We start from the raw sequence: 20964 nt of genomic DNA on the forward strand, positions 1-20964 counted from the left end.
CTCTCTTGCTTGGGGTGAGGCTGAGTGCCAAACACCGACCCAAAGAGGAAACTCTGGGTGCTTCCAAAACAGGCAGAGACACCACCACCCATGGGATTCCAAGATGGAAAGAGAGAGGAGAGCCCAGCACAGAGCCTACAGTGCTGCACAAAGCCAGCCCTGGCTCTCTGAATCACCTGTGGGTTGGTACAAACAACACACGAGGTTCACCAAAAGAACAGCGAGGGATTTTTACAAGATTCTCCATTCCACAAAGCTGCTGCACTGAGGGATTCTGCAGCACAGAGCAGCTTATTTGGGAAGGGTAACTAATGGGATTAGTACCACTTACTCCCCATCTCCTTATGTGATTTGTATTTTGCTAAGAACTTCCCAGCCATGGCTCTCTCCCAAGCTGCTGTGTGGTTTCACCTTGCAGAGCTGGCAGGGGAGCTCCAGAGAGGAAAACACCCTGTGGAGCTAAACCTCACATGAAACCCAGACACAAATAACATGGTGCTTTTCCTTCAAGAAAACAAAATTGAAAAAAACAAATCCCCTTGACGAGCAACTGCAGCAGTGATTTCAAAAGGCAAAGATTATTTTCCAGCTTTCTGAACGTTTGTTTCAGGACTAGAATACAAGATTCATTTATTTATGTTATCTTGCCACTGACTTTCCAAATGACTAATTAAATCAAAATGAATGGCAGTTGACCCTTGAAATATTTATGAATTAAAATTAATATGGCACCAAAGGGGCCCTGTGAAGTGACTCAAGGGATAACTTTGTCCAGGTATTTATCAATAATAAATCTCTTATACTCATCAAAGCATCCATACTGGGCAATATTCTCACAGTTTTCAGGTAAATCTTAACATGACACATTTGCACAGGATTATGCACTAAAGTAGCAAGAAAGATATGCTTATAGATTTTTCTATTTTTTAAATAAAGAACACAACAAAATTCCTATGCATAATCTATAGACATACAGCTTCCTACTGGAAGGTACACAAACAAAAACATATACACAGGAGGAGCTACTTGCCATCAACACAGGAAGGTCTGTTTCTTGTAGTCCCAGCCACTTTCCCAGGTAGACAGGAGCATTTTACTGTTTGTGATCTTTCCTCAATTCGATTCTTATTGCAGCATCTGTGTGCTGCTATAACTTCACACGTTCCTCCTTCTGGCAAAAAAAAAAAAAAAACAAAAAAAACAAAAAAAAAGAAAAAAGAGAATATTGACACTCTGATTAGGAAGAGCAGCAGTGGCTAATCAAAGCACCCAGGCATGCTCCTGTCTGTGCCTCTGCCCAGCTTCTGTTGTACAGGTGGGATTACAGGTTTATTTCTATCTCTTTGTGTGCTCCCAAATAAGCCAGGTACTGCTATACTACATTTTTAATAGAAAATGTAGATAAATTCCCTTGCCTTTCTTATTTTAGAAGTTTCTATGACATCCACATAATTTTGGCCTAAAAATAATGTTGTTAATGTCTGGGCCTGAAGAAATGAAGGTAAAATACTCCAGAAAATGTGCAACCACTGTTGCCTGGTTTTATGCTTGTAATATTGGAGGCCTCTTCCCCAAATATTTTATCATACAAGGACAGAGACTAAGGGGATCCATCTAGAAATGAGATTTTTCTCCAAATATTTGATTGTGTGCTAGTAGTCAGCCCTTAGGGAATGACAATGAGCATCTCCAGATTACAGTGTGGCCCAACAGCACTTCCCTTTGCTCCCCCACTCACTAAATTGGCAGTTTTAAGGCAGGAAACATTCCCATTGTGTGTGAGATCACCACAATTCTCTCTAATTGTTCTTTATGAACATTTGCAATCGTTTTATTAGAGGGAGAGCACAGAGGGATGATCAACAGATACACAGTGGCTTGGGGCTTATGAATGTTGGTGTTTGTGCCTTATGCTGAGCACAGAAATGGAGTGCCAGGTGTGCCATTCCCCTTCACCTCAGCTCTGCAGAGCAAGGAGACAGACACCACAGTGGGTTAATGCCCTGCCCAGGTAATTTCTCCAGTCCTCAGTTCACATTGCCTTTAGCTCATAATCACTGAGTCTTTAATGCTGTCAGGCTGCTCCCCACAGATATTTGGCTACTTTCTGAAATTGCAGCATAAATTTGGCAGGGTTTGTTTCAACTTAGTGTAAACCCTCATGTGCTGCCCACCAAAGGGCAGGATGTGCAAGACTTTCTTGAAGAACATTATTTCTTTATGCCATTAAGAATTGCTAAGTGCACAGTGCTATTACTACAGCATAAACCACATTACTCATATCTTTGGCTTTCACTCTTTTTGGAAGAATATTGAGAGTTTTAGACACTGTGTGCTGTGTGGGCAGGCAGGAGAGTGAGAAGTGTGGGGATGCCTATCCACATCTGGCTGTGAACAAGGGGTTTTGGTAGAGGTCTGGGAGTCCAGTGGCACCTCCCCACCAGGAGTGAGTGCTGGTACCTGGGGTTTCTACAAATGTGGCACTTTTGGTGAAGCACTGGGCAGGCAGGCAGGGAGGATTCTGCCTTGCCTGATGTTGTTCATATGGTGGTGTCATGTGCTGGAGCTTGCAAGCATGAGATTAGCTCTGTAGTAAATGCTGAAGTCATCTGGACAGACAGGCTGCTGCACCCCTTAGTTATTAGCTGCATTTAGCCTGCTGAGACAAGGTTTTGGAAAGCCAATAGGTGTCAAAAAAGAGAGATCCCAACAATTCAGAGTGTCATCCTCTGACAAACAGTCTTTGAAGTGTCTCTGAGGAGCAAGAGGAATTGTGATAATCAACTCAGCCCCAAATGCTTGCATTTTCTATGAAGTAATCCTTCACACAAACTCCCTGTTCCCCTATCCAAATCATATTGAAAGCAATGAAGAGATTCTCATTGGTTTAATCCATCTTATGGTCATGCCCTAGGAGAAGAGAGATTTGTGATTTTATTGATTACAACTTCAACAATAAAGATAATGTACACAGTAATAAGCTTTTCTAATTTTAGACTACATAGACTGTGTGGTAAATATCTGTGAATAATTTAAATGCTTAATTTTCTCTATAAATTTGCTGTATGAGTACTCAGAACTACATGACCTAGTCTTGCTTATTTGGTTATCTATTCAAAATAAGGAGTTGTGGTGGAGGAGCTTTATAACATCTTTAATTGTTATGTGGAAGCTCAAGTTGCTGGAGCAGTAAAGAATTTAGCTCAAAGTGTGTAGTTGTTTAGGAGAGGCAAAACATAATGAAACTATAAAAGCCAATGAAAAATTGCTAGACAGTTAAACACATTAATTGGAAGTTTTATCTACAAAGGCTATAAAAAGATGCAAATATTAATAATTATAATAGAAAGATCCTTTCCAGTGCTGACAGAGAAGAAAAAATCCACCTCACATGGAGAAAGTTCTGCCTGTTTTCCTGAAAAATCTTCAAAGTGGGATCAGATATTTGCATTAAAGCATGTTTAGCCTATAGATGCCTACTGGGAAGCATTGCATGGAATGTATTTTGCTGGTATGAATTTTACCAATCGTGTGCACATAGGAGAGTTCTACAAAGCCATATACAAAATGGATATAGAGACAGATATAAATGGACACAGTGAGAATAGGAAAAAAACCTTCTTTGAAAAGCATACTCATTACTACATCATGCACAGAAACATATACACCACAAATATATTGAGGGTGGGCAATTCTATTTAAATCTACTTCAGCTACATAAATGAGGAAGTTAATTGAGAGGGAAGATGAACAAGAATCCATCTTCAGTTTCCACTGAAAACCACTGTGTTTAGATGGGTATGTGAAATATCTTTCCATTCTGTGACATTTATTTTTTATTTCCAGCTTTCTTCTTTTGGGGGAGGGGGCTGGAGAGCACCACGAAATGCTCTAATTCAGTATGAATTACTTTCATGAGCCTTTTTTTTCTCAATGGTTCATCTGGATTATGGGAAGACCCAACAAGATATTACATGGCTGGGAGTCCTGAAAAAAAAGTGAATTATTGACTGGATAGGCTGTGAGTGCAGCAAAAGTTTGAATCCTTGTAATAAACCCTACAAATGTCTCTGGGTTTGGAAGTTTATGGTTTGTTGATCTACAGTAGCTTCTGGCTTGGACTCCACAACAATAGCCTCATCCAACTCCTTCAAGTCAATAAGGGATTTGACAGTGAATTTAAAAGGAGAGGAAAGGGGCCTAAAATCCTCCAAGTAAGCATCTCCTGAATGTTATGTTGACAGTTGCATTTCATGAAGTGGCTGTTTTATCCACCTGACGTTTTTTTAAATAATTCCCTTCTGCCCCAGGAAAATCAGAAGATTAGAAATGGAATTGGAACTTGCAGATCAGGAAGAGGATTGATCTTCCTTCCAGAAGGTTCAGAGATGAATGGAAATGTCCTGTCATGACTTGTGTCTTCCTCACATCAAACATTAGAAGGACTTGATGGTGAGAATAGCTGATTCTGTCTGAGCACTCAGTTTACAGGAGGCCCTCAGCTTGGCATGAAGGAAATGTGACAAAAGCAAGAGGGACAGAACTGCCTGCCAGGGAGGATCCTGGATTGTTGAAGATAGCAACTATCTGTGTCATTGAACTCTGCTCATATTCCCCAGCCTTCCAGAAATCCTTGCTCTGCACAGACTTAAAATAGAAAACTCTAGAAATGATACATCATTCTCACTGTAAAACAGGGACAACTGTTTGTTACCCCTGCAAATGGTTTAGTTCTAATTGGAGGACACTAAACTCCTGAAATAATCTTCATTTTTGTCTCTGTTATAAAGCCACCTGGAGTTTACACACCACAGTGAAATATTTTATCATGAGTATGATTCTGCTGTGGGAGGCTGTGATTTGAAATATCTAATCACCTATAAGGTCTGAGTGCATGCCTGGCAGAAGCCAAAAAGCCATCTTCTAATCATCTCTGTTCTTTATACCTCTAGCTAGGAGGTAATAATAAAAGCATATTTTGCACTTCAAAATTATAACTTGCCTCTGCATTCCAGCAGGCCTGAACTTATCAGTAAACAAACATAAAAAAAGCAAACAGCACTACTGATTTGTGTTATACATTGTGGAAGTCATTAACTATGACTCAGGTAGCAAAACTTACACGTTCTCTCTTTGACAGTGATGACAATTTAATAGTATTTGACTCTGCTGAGTTACATGGAGCATCCTGCAGCAATGAGAGAGGTTGTTTATCAAAATGATAAACATGTTTTCATTTCCTCCTTGGCTGCATGAATGTGATCAGAAGTCTAAGGCCATCAAGAATTCACTTATTCTGGCCACCAGACAGACATTAAGCTATTCAGGACCATCTGTGCTTGAAATGAGCTCCACTTAATGGACCTTCCTAGGGCAGGTCAATCATAATGATTGCATGTGTGCATGAATGCATGAGCAGAGCAGAGCTTTGGTGGGACTTGTTGGGCTGTTTGGTGCTGGCACAGACAGCTGACAGACAAGATGTGCCTTTTTTTCAGGGTCATAAGCCCAGTGATTTTAGAATTCACATCCTCTGGTACATTTGCTTCTAGCTCATTGCAGATGCACCTCACAGTCTAATCCAGATGAAGGTTGTTGTAAGAACTTGTTCGTGCTACTTGCAAAGAAATTGTGGTGCCCAAACAACATCATGGGCTTTGCTGGCCAAATTCTGCCTCTGTTACAACACTGGTAATTCACCATGGGCATACAAGCAAAAGAAATCATATGGAGCAATTTTAACACCATTTCCAGACAGTTCATTAGGACTATAGATAGTTTATGGTAGCTCTATTTATTTATAACAGCTTCAAGTAGCCAGTCTAAGTGCCAGTGCTATCATCCTGCTGAGGTCACAGACCCATATGTTATTCTGGAAATGCTTAACTATATGCAGATTCTGCTGCTAGACATAGGGGAACTGAGAAAATTTAAAAGACAATATAAGTTCTATAGACTCCAAGCAAATGTTTAACAATGTGGTAGGAAAAATTCTTCAGACTCTTGCAGACTTGCTGAAAAAGCGCTCCCAGGAATTAATGGATAAAAAAAATTGCTCCCTCACCACTCCATGTGTTTATACAAATATCCAAGAGGAAGGAGAAACAACCTGGTGACATCCATTTTTTTACATTTACTATAAAGAATTCAGGTTTAGGGGCTGCAGTTTAAAGAGTTTTCAGTTTGAATAAGCTTTGGAAACTTCCCAGGTGTAATTAATACATTCATAAGCTTTAATCAAAATGTTTATGCCAGCTAATGTGCCAGAACCACAGACTACACTGTGCACAGGGGAAAATACTATACTTTACTTTAAGAAATAATAAGCCACTACTATGGAACTTACAAAGCAACATTTTTGCTTCTGACAGGAATACTTAACAGATGGAAAAACAAAGTCCCATGCCACACCATGAGCCACCTCACAAGTGAACAAGTAAAAGACTCCTCATAGCCACAGTGCAATTACAGTCCAATTTTTCTTTTACATACAATCCACTGACACTGTGTACCTGCTCCAGAAGGAAAAGGATCAAGTTTACAGGATGCATTTTCAGAGCAATTGGAGAAGGTTTAGGGTTTGCACTCATTTTCATAAGGTCAAGTGCCATCAATGAACAGCTGAACTTGGCTCATAAACCTGGTGTAACACAAAGGCACCACCAAAAACTTGACCTAAGTATAACCCATCAGCATTACTCCTTACCTAATTATTTTCTATTATGATAACTGATACAAATAAATTGATGAGCTATTCTTTATATGTGGAATTACCACAACCATGGGAATTCAGAATGCTCCACACATGCTCTGCAAGTCCCCTGGTATACAGTGGATTTTTTCTTAGCTCAGTGGATCAGAATAGACTACAGTGGTCTGTTTCCTAAATTTCTATTCATATTTTCATTAATATTCAGTATTTTGCTGCTCATTATGCAAGATCTACATTATTATTTTCATTTTGGGAAGACTCCATGCAACAGCAGCAACGTAAGTGACTCCCACTGTGGGTCATTACGTTTTGGGTTGAGATAATATTTTCTAGATTGCTGCTGCTGTGAAAGAGTTCTGGAGACACAGGGTACCCCCTTAAAGAAACTGCTGCTCTACAAAAGACCAGAACAAGAGGACCATGGCCAGTGAATTTTTTTTCCCTTGGAAATGCACCTTGTGTTAAACTTTAAAACCCTACTGAGGTTTTTCTGATGTCCAGGTCACTTAAAAGAGCATTCCTGAGGTGCCAGCTCTGAGAGCCCATGGGATGGAGCAACATTCCTGCAGGCTGAGGCCCCAATTCCTGTGTCATGCACAACACCCCCGGTTGGAGTGAGATTAATAATGAGATTGTCTTGCTCTGTGCTGGCCCCTGGTCAGGGTCTGGAGAAGAGTTGCTGAATGAAGCAGGTCAGTTACCTGTGAAAATTCATTTCACACTCAGCCAAAGTTCTGATAGATTCTGGAGTGAGAATTCCTGGGCTAAGAGAGGCAATGTGCATTCTCAGAGGCATCTCTGGTTATTCATCTTAGAAACTCTGAAGTTTCTGAAAGTATTCTTGACCAAAACGGCCATTTTAGTGAAATCAAACTTTTTTTGCAAAAATGAAAAACTAAAGGACTTCTATAGGAAAATTGTATCTTTAAAATATTTTGTTCAGCAGAATGTTACTATTTCAATTTAATATTAACTTTTTTTTTTCCATTTGCATCTTATTTCCTGTTCAGTATAATATGGGAAGCAAAGCTCTAATTAGCACAAGGATTTGTAGTGTTTTACAATTTTCTATTAGTGATCTCTGCCATCAGCCACAGGAAGCTTTCTGTCTGAGAGATTTACAGATTCTTATACTTAGACCTAAAATAGGATAGACTCTGATCCTCACAAACTGGTTTATACACAGGAATTAAAACTAGGAATTTTCTGTAAAGGAGAAACAGTGTGGATTCTACTCCTGAATTCACAAGGAAAACCCAGAGCACTCCAGCATGTGAGCTGTGCTTGGATCTTGGGCTGGCTTATGGATTTCCATATCAAACCAATACACACACCAGAGAATAGGTTTTTCTACTAAAGAGCCTTGCAAATTGATCTCCTGAGAAATTTACCCAGGATCTTATTCTTATGCATATTAAAAAAAAATAATAAAAAAAAAAATCTTTTACAGATGAATCAAAGGGAAAATGGTCTCCAGAACAACAAGGCAGCCTTCAAGCAGCTCCTGCCTCTGGCACATTGCAGCTCCAAAGGCAGAGGAATAACCAGCAGGGCTGAGGAAGGCAAGGGGGCAACAGGGCAAGGGTGGCTGGAGAGGAATGCTGATGAGGAATCTGCTCCCAGTTCTTACTTAAGCAGGGTTATGAGGAGTTTTAATTAGGATTTTGAGTGCCTGTGTACAATATGCCCCCAAAATGACAGAATCAATGAGAAAATGCCACCTCTTGTGAGTGGAGCTGTCCCTGCCAGGCCATACCCACTCCCCACGGGACTGATTGTGCTCCTGTCACAAGGGAACTGTAGCAAGGACTGTCAGCACTCTTGGATTGTGAACTACAAAACCCAGACATGTAACTCACAAGGCAGGCATGAATTCAATGCTCTCTTAGTGGGGATCTTCAGTCTTTTAATGAGATTTTTTTTTTTTTTTTTTTTTTTACTTCAAAGGGAGGCAACTTACAGCAACTTTGAGAAATAGAGGTTAGAAATTAGAAGTCTTGGTGGGATTTACAGCTCTGGAATGCCATTAAGAGATGTGTGTGAAGAGGCAGGACTTAATTCAGAAAGAGAAGAATGTTACTTTTGAGAAATAACTGAAGTTCCATATCAAAAAGTAGTAAGCATTATGACTCTAAATTTCATTGATTTCAGTGAGATATGACACTCCTAGAGGTCTATATCACTTGTAAATAGGATGTCTTGGTCTAGATGATGCATGCCAGTAAGGCTGAGCATAAAATCTTGTAAGTACCTTTAAAAAAAAAAAAATTCATGCTCTTAGTCACTTGGGTGGTTTGGAAAATTTAATATTTGATATGTCAGAGAGGATTAAAAAACGAGTTGGGACAAAATAGATGTAATATGCCTGCATTGAAGCTGTGCTCCTCCTATACCTTAAACTGCAGGCAGCAGTATAAACTAGAGATTAAAAAGACCTGCTGTGCTATTCTGATCATTGCTCTGCAGCTCCACAATTCTTGCCCAGAACAAATTTTCTAGGTATCAAAGCTGTGGAGAAATGTACATTTCCAATATTGACATCTCTAGTTCCTTGGCAGAGAACAGTGAAAATTCAAAGTGGAATTAGGCCTGAAAATACCCTCACAATAAAATTTGAGTGAACCACAGAATATCATTCTTGGAATCTCAAAATGTTGTTCTAAATGCTGCCAGCAAAAAGCATCCAAAGAATCAGTGTTAAGTTTCTGGAAAAGCACACAATGAAAGAAAGACAGGACTCTTCTCTTCCTGGATGGAATAATTAAGTTGGTAAGAAATAAGTGATTCAGTCACAGCTGCTGATGAGAAATGGATGTAGAAATGTGCATAAGGAGTGGTTACTAAGAAAGGATTTAGAAATTATTCTATGTCAACTATGCAAGCACATCTTAGTCTGCCAGAGTCTCACTTTTGCCCAACAGGCTTTCCCCAAGCACCAGAGTTCTAAAATTGCCTAATACATTTATTGAATATCTCATCTCCAACTACTCCAAACTGGGAAACTGTATTAATTTTCCCTTCAATCTTAAAGAGACTCAAAATTTCTTATTATGCTCATGATGCACCCTTTGCATTTTTCATAAGGTACATGAAAATGTCACATTTTAGGATTTAAAAATAAAATATTTATAAAATAATCCACTGATTACAAAGCAGCTCTGCAAAAACCAACTTTCAAATCCAGGCTTTGAGTCATCACAAAATGATTCAGGGATCTTAAATTCTTGTGGAAAAGCAAAACAATATTGCTCTATACAGTTCATCTTTTGATATGATGGTTGCAGATAAATTCATCCCCAGATAATTTTATCCACTAAGGTGATTAGCCTATGGAGAGCCTATGATGTGTTTGCTGAGCACAGTAGCACAGTTTATGGTAATGCTCTTGTCATGCTTTATAAATGTGTGAGGTGCTTTTATGAAGCAGTTAGATAAGGGGTGGTGAAAGTAATGTGATCCATAAAGAATGCAGACTGATGAAGGGCTGGGACTGCAGAGATACTACAGGCAGACTGATAGAGAGAATTATAACCAGTGCAGAGGCTGCATTCATCTTCCAGCAAATGGCAATAAATAAAATAACAGGAAGGAATGGTTCTAAACAAATTTGGCCAATGTATAAAACAGAGATGTCAGGGTGGGATCAAAGTGAAGGAGTTTTTAATGGGATCTCTTATGGCAGAGTTGACTTGCCATATGGCAATAACATTTTCATCTGTGGGGTTGACCACATCCTACAAAACCCATGAGAAGGAAAACAAAGACTGCAAGTTCCAGCACGTGGAAGCCAAAGCCACTGCTGGGTGCTGTGTGTGATGAGCAGCAGCAGTAAATCCTGTCCTCTGAGCAGCTCAGCAATGCCAAGCAATCACTTCCCAGGCATTTTTCAGTGGACAAGTGTGCCCATTATCCCACCCCATATATTTCTAGAATTATTCATGCTGTGACTGCCAGCAGCTGGTGCTGCATTTGAGCAGAAACAGATTCCTTTGCCAGGAACTGGCTGCACAGTGGTGCAGAAGGACAGAGGATGGGACCACAGGCTCACAAGCAATCAGTTGTTTTTGCATGGAAAGCATTTTACACTGCATTCATTATCCATAGCAGAAGAACCTGGTAGTCTCCAGCCTAAGGAATTTATAGCACACTCATTTCTGAACCTTATTTAGTTTCAAGCACAGTCAAGCACTTCAGTAAATGTTAGGGACTGGGTATGTGAGCAGCAATATTTTAACTTTCAAAATACTATACTTCAGTTATGAATTAACAAGTTGAGGAATTCTCTTTCAAAATAATTCATTTTAACTTTCAGGCTACACTACTGTGGGTATGAATTGGCAAATTTAAAAATTCTGCCTCAAAATGATCTATTCCTTCCAGGCTTAAGCATGATTGAGCTGTTTTACCTCTGGTCAGGATCAAACTATGGCTGAGGAAGAGAGGGAGGCAGAGGATGAAGTGGGACTCAGACCATATTCTCAAAATTTAACTCATCAGTCCAGCCACTTCTGTGGGAAGCCTCAGTGGGAGGGCAGCTGCCTTCTCCTCACTGAAATTTTTAGGGAGGGGTCAATGGCAATATTTAATTTCATTATAGCTTTTGGCAGCTCTTATTTTCTTCTTTTGGTTTTGTTCTGGTGATATTAATCTCAAACAAGCAAGTCTGACTGATTTTCTCTTTTTCCATATTACTTTAATCACTTCCAAACCTCTCTCCTCTCACCTTTTTCCATAGTTATTATTCTGAGCTGCCTTTTTTTTTTTTTTTCTTTTGCATGGCTCTCCATGTTTTGATGTCTCTCTCCTCCCTATTTCTGTTGATGAGCAATATTTTACTTCCTGTCACCTTGATTTGCTCTCTTTTCACTCCAGCTCTCTGAATACAATTGCAACCCTGATTTATTCTGGTTTCCCACCCTGTCTCCCTCTTTACCTTTTTTCCAACTGCATTGACTGTTTCTCTCTCTGACAATTTCTTTCTCTTCTCTCTGGAATCTCCTGATGAACAACACAATGCAGTACTGCCTCCTAATAATTGATCACCTGGCTGCTGTTCAGATTTGTGCTGCTCCTTTGAATACCTGTGCAATCCCCTTCACTCTGTTCCTTCATAATGTGAATAAAAAGGGCTGAATACTCGAGTGGAAATACAGGAAGTGAGCAAATAATTTCTTGCTTTGAAAGCAACATGTGACACATTACAACATTGGCTTGAAATTCATATTAATTCATTTTTTTATTAGTTAAACAGTAGCTGTATGCAGGGAGCTCTGCAGAACCTAAGAGGTTGGCAGAAAACACATTTATTTTTCTCTCTCCTGTTTACCCTTGGTGATGATCAGGATTCATCCAAACACTCTCTAAGAGAATTTGGAATCCAATTTTTCAATTAAAAGTTGCTTCTTACACAGGCTTCTTTAAAAACTAAAATATTTTTGATGAAAAACATTTCATTGGCCTATGTTAGCAAATTTCAATTCAAGATAAAATCCCTGTCTCAGTGTGTGTTATAATCTACATAACTACTTTTAGCAAATGATTCCCTGTTTCCTAAATAGTACTACAGCCAATAAACTGCACCTCACTCACACCATCACCAAAAAGGTGAAAGTGTCTTGAAAGCTGAAGTCCAGACAAAAAAGGAAGTAAGGAACTATTTGAGCTATGTCTCTTATGGTCACAAAGAAGTCATTTTACATTAAGGAAAAAAAAAAAAATCAGCTTTTCTTCCAAAATAATCCAAGTAATCTATTCCAGGGAAATTATGCAAAAAGAAAGAAGATACATGCACGTGTCCTGTGCATGTCCTGCAGCTTCCTGAGGAGAAGCAGCCCCTCTAGAGTGCTGCAGATTCTGAGCTGCTCTTCTGCTTCACAAATCTCAGGTTTAAGTGACATCCCACAGGGTTCATCAGGATCCAGCTCCAGGTGAGCCCCACCACAGAAACGACCCCAATGCTCTCTCTGACCCCCTGCCTGCATTTCCAGACTTAAAAGCTTTGGATAATGTTGCCTATAAACTGGACTTTCATTAGAAATAAAAAAATCGAGAAAAGCCTATAAATTTGAAATAGGACAGCTCTGCCAACTGTCCTTAATGCTGTGCTGGCAGAAGAGGTCATCTTGACAATATCAAAATGTTTCTCTCCACACACTCACAAGCATCTTGCTCAATTTATTTTCACATTATTTAAGCAATTTGACTTCTGCTGGTGCAACAGGGGATCCTTTGAAGATGCCATTCTAGTGTTTAATGGGATCTACCATTGGGCTGAACAGAAAAAGAATGTTCTGTTTTCTTTTGCTCAGTTTTCCTCATTAACACTAATTGTGATGCTATGACCAACTGAACACAGCTATTCCCTGTTCCACATTTATAGATGTCAGACATGTTTCAGATGGTCATCACATCCCCCATCATCATTATCACCACTCAGACAAGATGTGCATTTGCTGCTTCTCTTCATCTTTCTTCATGAGCCTGTCCCCATCACCTTACTGATGTCCACAGCTCTTCCCAGCATCATCGACACCACTGATGTTTTTAAAATTCCACTATATAACAAGTACATTATTATTAACAGTGATAGAAGTTCTGTGCTGTAAATTGGATGAGCATTATTATCTCCATTTAAGTGAGAAAATCTGCCCTATTTTCCCAAGCCAGCATTTATCCCTACCCAGCTCTTCAGTTCTATTAACTAAAACATAGACAACCAGCACAAGTTAATAAAGTTTCAAGAATATTTGATCACCAGTGTATAAACTACCAGATACATTGGTATTTATTACTGCCTGGGCACATCAGCACTGTGGAGTTGGACAAGGAATAAAAAACAGGGTGTAGAAACAGAGACAGATGCTCTGTAACAGAAACTCCAGCCAACAGTCTGAGATGGAGGGGAATGCCATGTCTAATTGAAATGGTGCTCTGTGCTTCCCAGCAGAGTTCTCAACAAGGAAAGACACTATTACCTCCTGTTCTTGGAGAAAATGCCATCACTTTCCTATTTTTCCCATCCCCACTGTAGTAGCTGGTAATTTTCCAGCATTAATGCTTGAATACTTCTTTCCCCCACGTATATTAGTTCACATTTTTTCTAGATACATTTACATTATTTCCTGGGCCTTCAGATCCTTCTGGATCCTTTTTGTTATGAGTCAGTGACAAGTGTTGTAATACATATTTTACTGTCACTGGTAAATTGGCAGAGGCCCTGTTTCCTGTGAGCCACAACTTGGTTAAAGCCATCCTCAAATATCTCTTTTAAAACCTGAAAGATGCTTTTTTGCTTGGCAGAAAACTAAACTAGAACTCACAATAGCCATGGCCCTAAATGGAGTAAAAGGAACAGATTTTTTTTAAGCCCAACCTACCAAGTTATCCAGCACTGCAAATGTGGGTTTCCCTCTTGTTCCAGTGGGAGCCTTCTCCTATCAAACTGCTCACTAGCAAAGAAGGAATTTAACCCTGCAGCCAGAGAAACTACTGACTTTCCACTGAACAAACAAAAATGTAATATCAGCAATACCTTTAAGGCAGCCTTGGTTGACAAACAGGTGCTCCCTCTGTAAGACAGTTTTCTTATTGATCTGTGCTAACATCCTGCAGAAGTGAACAATCTCATTGCCATGTCAAAGGCTAACCATCTGTGAACAAGTAATGCAGCCAGAAAATCCTTGTTGCTACAATAATAGCTTTAGGACGTGGGTTTTGTTTCAATCACCACTAAAAGAAACCTTCAGGAAACTTCACAGAAAAGCTTTTTTTTCTGATAAATTAATGTACCTAGAAAAATACTTTTGCTTACACAAATTTCAACTAAATAAATTACAATAATTTACACACTATCGAGTGAGTAAGGTTACTAAAATAATTTGAAAATTAATTTTTTTCCCTTTTCCTCCTTTGATATTGCAATCACCTCACAGTATCACACATCACAGCCCTTCTCTTATTTAAAAATCATAATTCTCTCTGTGGGGCAAATCACCTCTTCAATACCTGAATATATATGTTAATGCTTTTAGGATCAGATTTTTTTTTTTTTTCTTCACATCAATAAACAGTATTCATCCATGCTGGAGCCACAATTTTAGGCTAAAAGACCATTCTAAGAGATGGATGTGCAAGCACAGTGTCATACTGAGAGACAGAATAGTGAATTAATGATTCTGGAACAAAAATCTAATGGCAGGACTTTCTGAGACCAGGAGGCAGTCTTGTGAGAAACTTTCTAATTCAGTGAGGTAGCATTAGGTCCTAAATAGTTGTCATGTCAGAGAATATTGAAGTACCCTGGCATTAATTTTGACTAAGGATTTTATAATCTAACTGGTCCTTAGAAATGTGAACCAGGAGCCTTATATCAAGGTAATTAATTAATTATTATTATCCTCATCATCATCAATCACCACTAATTACTGCCTTTGATAAGTTACTGGACATTGTTGAGTCTATATCTAAGTGTCAATTCTATAGTTTTATCATTGAAAAAAATCTAGATTTCTGGCTAGATCTGGAAGGCCTTAACTTTGTCTTCCTGGTTATTCCCAGGGAACAGCCTCATGGAATACCAGCAGCTTCCAGGAACAACTCTGCTTCCCAATCCTGATGGGACCTGCAGGGAGCAGAGCCAAGCTCAGTCTCCTGCACCCAGGTGAAACTGGTGAGATGTGCTGATGGCTCAGTGGAACACTGAGATATTTGGGGTGACTAACAACTACTGAGGGCAAATTCCTGCCTGTTCACAGCTGGATCAGGGTGCCAGTGCACTGTCAGTAATTCAGTAAAGTCATGGTTCTCTCTTCTTTGGTTTTTTTAACCCAAAACACAAGAGAAAACAAACTGGAACTTCTTGATGTATATTTGCATATTTGTTTACTTTTCAAACTAATTAGCTTTTAAAGTATTACCAGGGAGCTGAACAAATGTACCATATAGCTCCAAAAACAACACAAGAGAAACTGTTTGCATGTGAATGAATTTACTTTGCTGGTGCCATGGATGTGCCAGCCCAGTGAACACTTAATGTTGAACATTAATTATACAAACAAAAGAAATGGCACAAAGCTGTTGCCTCTGTTAGTTTTCTCCCAGGATTCAACCATGTTTATGTTGGAGGTTTTGTGTCCTAAATAAATTCCCAACTGTGGCTGCTTCAAATGGGATGATATTTCAGACGATTGAAAATATGCACTGATCAATGCCCAAGACAAACAAGCTCTCAGCAGTTGTTGCTCACTCCCTGACCCTCAGTCAGTAAGAAATTCTTTTTGTTGTGCTGTGAATTTCATCAGCTGGTCATCAGCACGATGGACTGGTGGTGGCTCTGCTCCCTCTGGCCAGTTTGTGATATACAGCTTTCCAGTCAGCTGCTCAGGGTTTATGGTTTTGCTTCTGAGCCTCAGGACAGGGAGAGCAAGCACTTGGGCATCAGAACAAAGCAAAAAAACTGAAAAAAATAAAAGATAAGTGCAAAACTGCACTCTGAAACTTCTTGGAGAAATTTAGATTCAAAGTGAACATTTAGATTAACTTTAGGTTTAGGCTAACCACCCCACTGCTCCTGATAGTTTTGGCTGTCAATCAAAAAAAACAAAACAAAACCAATAATGAAGCCAATAAATATCTGTTAACAGAACTCAGTAAATTAGCAATATAAAGAGAAGAGGACAAAAAAAGTAAACTGTAATTCATTGATACCCAACAGCAAAAAATAAATTTTAATATGGCAGTGAACTAATGTTAGTTAAGAACAAAATTTTAATGTTTCTAACCAACATAAGAGTGACTTTCTGAAGGAAAAAAATATTGGGGCAATGAGCAAGAGAGGTGGTTGGTGCAATGAGTAATGAGGGCACTGAGAGATGTCAGGAAAATGTGAATTTTCACTGTGTCTTCCAATGTTAAATCCAGGAGTTAAGACAGAACATTAAACTGAAGGTTAAAAAAAATAATGGAAAAATCTCACACAAGGCACATGAGATGAAAGTTTTCCATGAGCTCACAAAGCAGTTAGAAAAGCAAATCCTTTTAGGGGTTATTTAACACAATACCTGCATCACAAACTGCTGAAAACTGGAAAGGTCTGGAGGGAAATTCTCCGTGTTGGAGAATCACTCCTGTGCTCTGCCTTAGCATGGGCTGCAACTGCTACTGGAAACGAGATTGGATTCCTGACCTGACCCAGTATGGTTGTTTTTAAATTCCCAGAGATGGTCCCAGCGTCCCAGAGGTCATTCTTCTAGTCATCTGAAAATAGTAAGCCACTGTAAAGTATCACCAAGCTATTTAGGACACATATTCCTAACATAAATCATATATTGGGACTTTCATACCCATTTGCAGGTCTTGCATTTCCATTTTTCCCTCCTCTTATGCAGGGCAAATCTCCATCTCCTGTATTCTCTTTATATTCAAATCACATCAGCTTTGACGTTCCTTCTCCAGCCCATGCTATGAAATGCCATCACAAGCACACCCTAAACTTTTATTTATTTCCTCACCATCTGACAGCCTGCCTTGTGGAGCCTTGTCCAGAGCCACTGCTACAGGACTGAACAAGCAGCAAATGCCAAAGTTGCCATGCACATCCCCCAGTTCTTCCCAAAACTTCTTTGTTCTTGAGCTCCAAGCTAAGGATGAATCTCCCACGTGCCTGGGAAATCCTCAGATTTCTGAGCATCCCAGTTTCATTGCTAAATGGCCTTAAACAAACCTGGAACACAAATACTGCCAAACTAGATCAGAACAATTGTCCATCATCTCTTCTGCACTCCCTCTGACAGATGAAACACAAAAGGCTTCAAAGGAACTTAAAGGAGTCCATAAATGGGACAACTGCAGTATAGGCTGCCTACACACTTATTTTCTGGGGAATAGGAACTCCTATTCCTTTGGGAGCTTTTTCAATGCTAGAGAAATTCATAATGTTCAAATGATCCAGAAAAATACTCATATTGTTATATGTCCCTATTACTATTGGTGTGCCACATCTTTCACCTACATTATACACTGTATTAATAAATATTTTAAATCTGGTTCCCTGCATCAATTTTACAAATTTCTTGGGCATCTGCATTCATTCATCAAAAGGATGGCAAATATAAGAGTTATTCCACATTCCATGTTATGCTTCTCCAGGAGTTTTTCTCTATTGTATATGGTCACCTACATGTCAATTTTTGCTCATATAAAGCTATTTCCTCATCTCTCAAACATATAATGTGGCTCTTATTTCAGATTTCACTTGGTGCTTTAAAAGTGATGATAATGAAAGGGGCAATGTGAAACTGCCAGTAGACACATCTTAAATACCCATAATGACATTCAAAGTTTACTATTCAATACAGTATTTCCCATTTTTATCCTGCTGTGCTTGAGCAAACATTTCAGCAGTCACCAGTTTGGGCACACCTATTTCACCCTGACACTGTTTTTTTTTTTTCCCCCAATAACCAATGTTTTCCTAATAAATCACCCTCTGCAGTTTCACCAGAGAGGTGATTTTCCCTCACCACTCCAAGGGCAGGAGGTGTCACACCCCTGGGACTACTCCAGCTCTGCTTTCAAATCATTCTCCATTTTCTTCCTATCCTCTTGGGCCTGAGCCCTTCTGTGCTGTTCTGCAGTCTCTGCTCATGCCCAGGAACAATTCAGTTCCCCTGGGTGCTCTTGTCTCTCCCCTTTACATCCTGACAACATCCCCTCCCCTCCTTCCTCACTTACAGCATCCATCACAGATCCATTATTCATTTCCAGAGCTCAGTCCTGTGAGCCACGTTGCAGGTTCAATCCACAATGTTGTGAACCAGATGTTCTGCTCAGGAGAAAGAATTGGGTCTTTGAATCCAGTGATTAGGATTCAATTAGAGCCTGTACTGAGGGACATCCACAAGGGCTGCCTGTAGCCCAGACCTGACCCTGTGAATGGCCCTTCAAATGCACATCTCTCTCCTTTGAAAACAAAGGCAGAATAATGCTCCAAGGCTAAAATTATCCTTTGTGATTTTCTTTCTGTGCAAACATTTGTTTTGTTTTTCCTGCTTTTATCAACTTTTATTTTTTTCAAATCATCTACCCTTACACTACCCTTTCACCTAGATTTCATCCAGGGAGACTCTTTGGTATGTTCTCTATCCCCCTAGACTGTATCTGTCTGTCTAAGCCAAGTATTTACATTTGCTTCATAAAAATATTTTATTCCACACTTCTCCAAAGGTGCCAGATCATTGCTCAAACTTTTAGTAAATCTAATTTATGGTAAATATTCTTTTTAATGCTAATAAATTAGCACAAAAATAAGATATAAATGTAACAAACATTTCTGCACACCTTTGGAAGTGCTTTAAAAGAGTGCTGGCACACAAAAGGCTTTACTGATGGTAATTCCATTATTTGCACACACATCCCCACATGTACACACACTGTTACACAAGCACTATTTAAATTTACTGTGTCTTGGCTCCCTAAAGATAAGATGGTTTTAATTTTTAATATTGGTTTACATGCAGTGAGAGAGAATTTTAGAATACAGCAGGGGCCATGAACTACACACTCTTTTCAGCAGTGGCTGTGCACATCAGCCTGTAAAAATTCTGGATGCACATGCACAGGGTGGGCAATTGTGCACATCAGCATCCATCCATGTCTGCAACTGTCTGTGCTGAGCATGCCAGACTTGGGTCTGTGTGCAGATATAAAGAGGTTTCCATGTTATAGGCACAGGGCCTATTACAGAAAATCATTCATTGCAGATGAGCAGTACATTTTTCTGCATGTTTTTCAATCATTAAAATATGTTTCATATATTTTTAGCTCAGTTCATTAAATACATGCAGAGACTTGCCCACATATCTATAATTCCATTGGGCTACTCTTAACAGTTTTGTTCAGTAACATTAAACTCTGTGTACTGCAGAGTTTGTGTTTTGCTACTACTGCCATGAGCTTTGCAAACTTAATTGCCAGAGTGACAATATTTCAGACAGAGCTGTGAATTGAGGCTGCTGTTGGAAGGTGGTGAGGGCAGGCACTGGAGATCAGGTGGTTGGTGTGGAAGTGTCACAATTTTATTCATGAAAAGCCAATTTCTGTGAATGCCAGCCAAGCCTGTGAGGTGTTGGAAGCCACTAAAGGATGTGTCAAGGTCTTTCCACCACACTGCCTGATCCCTGATGCCAATCACCAAAGAGCAATTGGAGAAAAGGCAAAACTTCACCCTCGTGTCCAGCTTTTAAAACTTATTTCAGACTGGGGATAAGAGATGTTGATTCCCTTTCCCAAATATGGTAACAGATTAAGGACCTTATACTTGGATTATTTTCACAAATAAACTGCCCACTCTGATTTTTCCTTGGATTGCAGAGGGTCACAGCCACATCAGTTTAACTGAACAGCAACACCAATAAACACCTGCAGCTCAACCCAGCTTCAGCTTCTCCATCTCTAAGGGGTTGCAGATGAAAGGAGGAGGGATTTCCTCATCCTTATACCCACTATTATCAAAATAATTATTGCATGTCTAAACATAATTCACAGGAAAAGCAAAAGGGAAAAGTTTTCTCTCTGATAATACAGTAGAATCAATAACAATAATTAACTAATGAGATGGTAATAACAGAGAAGTGGAACTGAGGAAAAAAGAAAAGCTGAAATACAAACACTGGAGCATCAGGAATTTGAATTAAGTTGACATTTCTGACTCTGGCTCACTTTGAATTTTCATAGCTATTCTGAGTATAGGCAACAAAATCCACTAAAATACCTTTCTAAGAAACTTCTCAGGAATTAACATTGCTGAAAAGAAACCCAGGACAGCTCAGAGTGCAAAAGTTGACAGGAGATTTGGTCCCTGCATGCCACATAAAATCTCAAGGCAAAATCCTGGTCCCACAGAAGAAAATGTGGACAGGATTTCACCTTGCTTCATGATTCAAACTGACAACTCCTTTGTTGATGGATATGGACTGTATGAATTGAGTTGCCTTCATTTTATCTGCGCAGATGATCTCTAGCCTATGGATCCCAACCTCTGAATAAAAGAGGATAAGTGCAATTTAAAAGTTCATTTTGTGGACTGATTCCTTTCCCTCCTGCTCTGGATTGTAAATAGCTCAATTATTAGTACATCATCAAAAAGTCTCAGAAGCTTGTCCAGAAAATCCAGGTGTTTCTTCAGTTAATTTTGTCACACAGAAATATCTTTCTGCATGTGTTAACCTCCAGGGTTAGGTGGGTTTATTGTTTAC

General features: G+C 39.4%; 1 protein-coding gene across 1 annotated transcript in view; it reads right to left on the bottom strand.

The window, feature by feature from the left end:
- The window catches only part of TAFA1 (TAFA chemokine like family member 1), a 199357-nt gene that overhangs the window by 38054 nt on the left and 140339 nt on the right, over positions 1-20964 (bottom strand). The window contains exon 3 of the mRNA XM_056501559.1: positions 1031-1171. Coding sequence (XP_056357534.1) covers positions 1031-1171 — 141 coding nt within the window. The remainder of the gene's footprint in view (positions 1-1030; positions 1172-20964) is intronic.

This window comes from Oenanthe melanoleuca, chromosome 12, assembly GCF_029582105.1.
Source record: "Oenanthe melanoleuca isolate GR-GAL-2019-014 chromosome 12, OMel1.0, whole genome shotgun sequence".
NCBI classification, from domain to species: Eukaryota; Metazoa; Chordata; class Aves; order Passeriformes; family Muscicapidae; genus Oenanthe; species Oenanthe melanoleuca.